Source organism: Acanthisitta chloris, unplaced genomic scaffold (genome assembly GCF_000695815.1).
Source record: "Acanthisitta chloris isolate BGI_N310 unplaced genomic scaffold, ASM69581v1 scaffold9105, whole genome shotgun sequence".
Taxonomy (NCBI): Eukaryota; Metazoa; Chordata; class Aves; order Passeriformes; family Acanthisittidae; genus Acanthisitta; species Acanthisitta chloris.
The window spans coordinates 1-4513 of record NW_008674257.1 but is presented as its reverse complement, the minus strand read 5'-3'; the positions used below and the strand labels follow the sequence as shown (position 1 = coordinate 4513).

Sequence of the window (4513 nt, the reverse complement as noted above, 5' to 3'; positions counted from 1 at the left end):
AGGAACCTCAGAGCCTGCTGACAGACCCCAGGAACAGCCTACGGAGTCAGAGGGATTTGGGATGGAAGAGGACAAGGACTCACTGAAGGAGGCTCCAAAATGCTACAAGGAAGCTCAGTGGAGAACTTATTGCTCTCCACAACTGCCTGACAGGAGGGTGTAGTGAGGGGGTGTCAGTCTCTTCTCCCAGCTGACAAGAGGAAATGGCCTTAAGTTGTGTCAGGGCAGGTTTAGGTTGGATATTGGGAAACAACTTCTTCATGGAAATGGCTGTAGAGCATTGGCTGCCAAGGGAAATGGTGGACTCACCATCCCTGGAAGTGTTCAAAAAGAAAAAAATAAAAAATGGATGTGGCACTTGAGGACATGCCTTAATGGTGAACATGATGGTGGTGTTGGGTCAATGGTTGGACTGGATGATCTTGCAAGTCTTTTCCAACCTAAGACTATGCACAGAGCTAACTCCTCAGCCTTGACCAGACCCCTGAGGAACTCCTGAGCCTAAAGAGGAGAGTGTGAGAGGTTTCCTCCTCCCAGGCCAGCACAGCCCTCCTACCTCCGGGGCGCTCGTGCCTGCCGTCGGTGTGCAGCAGCATGGCAATGGGCATGCCCACGTTCTTCGACCTGCCAGCCACCACCACGTTCTTCCCCAGCGTTGGGATGCCTGCAGAGGGCAAATGGGGCTCTTAGAATGGACACACAGGAGCTAAGCCAGACAAACAGTGGAGCAGCAGCAGCTTACCAGTCCTCTTGATGATCTCCCACACGCCCCAGGGCGTGGCAGGCAGCATGGAGTATTGGTCCAGGCACATACGTCCCACGTTGATCACGTGGAAACCATCAACATCCTTCTCTGGGCTCACTGCGTTGCAAACCTTGCGCTCATCGATGTGTTCTGCAGGAGAAACAGGAAAGCTTTGAGCTTAGGGATGAGGATCTCTGGAGTCAGTCAGGCTCTGAGCAGGAGTTAGGACCCTGAGCCCTGCCCTGCTGCACCAGGATCTCATAAAATCAGAGAATTTAAGGGTTGGAATGGACTTTACAGATCATCTAGTCCCAAGCCTCCCTGCCATGATCACTGGATCAGGTTGCACAAAGCCTTATCTAGCTTGGCCTTGAACAGGCTTGGAGGTTTGAGGCTCAAAGCACCTCAGGACCTCCAGTTCAAAGCTGACAGCTCCCAGCAGAAAGGGCCTGGAAGCCCTTTGGAATGGCAGCATTGCTAATGCTGAAGGTATTTTTAGGCAGCCTCAATGCCACAACTGAGTTCAAGCTTGTGGCTCTGGAAGCTGATACTCCTCACACAGGAATAGATCCTGTGACCCTCCACCAGTCAACTCTTGCAGGCAGCTGTGGGGTGAGGAGCTGCAGGGACTTCTTTCAGCTGGATTCTACCTCTCCTGGCACAGGATCCTCCTCTGCTGCTCCTTCCTGCACACACAAACCCTGAAAAGCTTCGTGTCGAAATGAGAAACTGGTGGAAATGTAGCTCCTCACCAGGCAGGGGAAGCTGTACCAAGAGGCCATCCACGTTGGCATCATTATTGAGGTTGCTGATCAAATCCAGCAGCTCCTCCTCGGTGATGGAAGCTGGTCTGAGGATGGTCTCACTGCTGATTCCTGGCAGGCATCAAAAACATGGCACTAGTGAGCCATGGGTGTGCACAAGAGAGCAATTTTCCTAATCCTTGAAGATTTAAGATGCCCTGTTTGGTTGCTTTACCAAATCTGACAGGGATTGTATGGTTTGGGCAACAAGAAGCACCTTCCAGGCTGGAGAGACCTTCACAAGCCTTGGGAGTTATGGTTCAGGGCAATTAATATCAGGCTAATGACTTGGGAAAGAGGATTTGAGACTCTCCCAGTGCAGGGAGGGCTTGGAGAACTCCAACCCAAGGGTGTTAATGATCACACATGCTGCAATCTCTCTGGGCACAGGAGGAAGGATGTTAGCCTAAAACTCTCAGCTCCAAAAGCTTCAGCAGTGCAGAACCCAAGGTAAAATGACACCTTTTATTGCCCCTAACCCTGAGCAGGACCTTGGATTTCAAGATTGGAAGGAGTCAGAGGGCAGCAAGGCTGAATGATGACTATGCTCAGGCAGGTGAGGGAAGGAGGAAGAAAAAAAAAAAAAGCTTTTTATGGCTCCAAGAAGGCTGAAATTCCCAACCACAGAGCTTGATGTTGCCCTGAAGGATTCCAATGGCACAAAACACACAGTGAACCACGTTTACCATCTCCACCCCAGTACAACAAAGTACAACAGGAAACTCTGGGACACAGCTGAGGGGAACAGGGGGATGCATCCCACAAAGCTTCCCAACTAAACAGCCCCTTGCCCCACCTGGCTGGGAGGGAGCAGCAAACATACCCACGTCAGCAGCAGCTTTGGTCTTGTTGAGGACATAGGAGTGACTGGCTGGGTTTTCTCCCACGAGGATGACACTGAGGTGAGGCCTCTTGTTTCCTGCTGCTACCCACTGCTCCACCTCGTGACGAGCTTCCTGCCGGATCTGCCGTGCCAACTTCCTCCCCGAGATCACAACTGCTTCATCCCTGCCATGCACAAAGTCTCAGCACCATCAGGACCTTCAAACCCTCGTGCAACATGAAAAAACACCCACCAACCATGAGCCAGAGGAGACAAAGCTCTTTACCCTGAGCTCTCTCCAGGCCACATCACCTTTATATCACATCACATTTCAGGCTCCTTTGCTGCCCAAAGCTCAGACCAAACCAGACCTGGTTGTGCAGCCTGAGGAGGTGTTGGCACTCCTCTCTTCTCTGCTAGGCCAGGGGTCTGTGTGTATTGCTCCCCTGGCATGTGTTTCAAGCTAAGATACTCCCAGCTCCCATTTTTGGAGAGCCACTGACCTGTGAGGGTGTGAGAGCTTCACTACAGAGGATTTACACAAAGTAGAACTTGTTTCAGTGCAGCTTCCACCACTGAGGGAGTCTATCCAGTGATTCTAGCTGGGGCAGGAGGCACCAAGGGCTGTTCCCAGTGATCCTCATCCCCTCCCCAAATTCCCTGGCAACACTTTTGGCCCATCCAGCACAGCACACACCGCCCACAAGGCAATCTCACACCCTCATCACCAGCACAGTGGTATCTTCAGGCTGTTAAAGCTGTGCTGGAGTGTCTATCTGGAGCAAAAGGGACATTTGCCCCTTCAAACCGTGTCAGAGCAGATCCTCACCCACATTTCTGGTCTAAATTGGTACTGGGAATATCCAGTCACTGCCAAACACATTCCAGGCAACTGGACACCCTGCAGCATATGGAAAGGCTGAGCTGGGAGGCCCTGGCTGCTGGTCCCTGCTCACAGCAACTGAATTGCTGCAGTTTCTCCTAAAAAAAAAAAAAAAATCCATCAGCTGCCAAAAGGATGGACCTGCTCCTACCAGGATCCCTTGCTGCAGTTTCTCCTAAAAAAAAAAATAAAAATCCATCAGCTGCCAAAAAGATGGACCTGCTCCTACCAGGATCCTGCATTAAGCCTAACATTGCTGTTTTCTGACCTTCTCTAGGTACAACCCTGACCCTGCAGCTCTGGGGACAGCTGGAACCAGGGCAAACTACTCTGAGAACTGCTGCAGGCACAGGGACAGACACAGAGTACTCACCCAGGTAGGAAAAGCCTTTTCCCTGAATACCTACTTGGAGATGCAGAGGAGCTTTTGTGCTTTAATCCCTACTCCAACAAGCAGTTTTCCCCATTTACTGGGAATTAAGTGTTACTTCATCCCTATCAGCAATCATCTCCAGTCAAACATAATTAACAGACCAGTAACAACCCATCCCAGAGGAGCAGATCCTGCTGGGACTCTAATCCCTACTTTTAGCTTCAAAGCTAAACCTGTGCCAAACTACCATACGTCAGTTTAGGTGCAAAAGGAATTACAAGTGTCTGGCAAGCCAGGGAGGGGAAAATTCCTTAAATCAGAGGCACCTCATGGCAAAACCTCCCTGAGACCAGAGTGCCCAACCTGGAGAAACACCAACCCCACCAGGAACTGCATGAGGGGCAAAGAGTGAGCTTGGAGCCCTGTTTGGAGCAGGGGACAGCAGTGACCACAAAGCACCTGAGCAGCAGCAGCTCCCTCAGGGCTGTTTTGGTGCAGGAATGGAAGGGGAAGTCAGTTGGAATCTGGGGGATCCCTGGGGGTCTCTGTCCCTCTAACCAGGGGATGCTTGAGGGTCTCTGTCCCTCTAAGAGATGCCCAGGGGGCTCTGCCCCTCTCCCCCTGTGGGATGCCCAAGAATCTCTGCCCCTCTCCCTTGGGGGATGCCCAAGGATCTCTGCCCCCCCTGTCCCTCTAACCAGAGGATGCTCGAGGTTCCCTGTCCCTCTAACCAGGGGATGCTCGAGGTTCCCTGTCCCTCGAAGGGATACCCAAGAATCTCTGCTCCTCTCCCCTGGGGGATGCCTAAGGATCTCTGCTCCTCTCCCCTGTGGGATGCCCAAGGATCTCTGCTCCTCTCCCCTGAAGGATACCCAAGGATCTCTAC

At 52.0% G+C, this 4513-nt stretch overlaps 1 protein-coding gene across 1 annotated transcript in view; it reads right to left on the bottom strand.

Annotated features, from left to right (window-relative positions):
* MTHFD2 (methylenetetrahydrofolate dehydrogenase (NADP+ dependent) 2, methenyltetrahydrofolate cyclohydrolase) overlaps window positions 1–2556 on the bottom strand; it is a gene marked incomplete at its 5' end in the record, with an annotated part of 4653 nt that extends 2097 nt beyond the window's left edge. Inside the window, 4 exons of the mRNA XM_009075268.1 lie at window positions 557–664; window positions 743–895; window positions 1498–1620; window positions 2372–2556. Of these exons, the coding sequence (XP_009073516.1) occupies window positions 557–664; window positions 743–895; window positions 1498–1620; window positions 2372–2556 (569 nt within the window). The remainder of the gene's footprint in view (window positions 1–556; window positions 665–742; window positions 896–1497; window positions 1621–2371) is intronic.
* Window positions 2557–4513: the final 1957 nt, after the last annotated feature.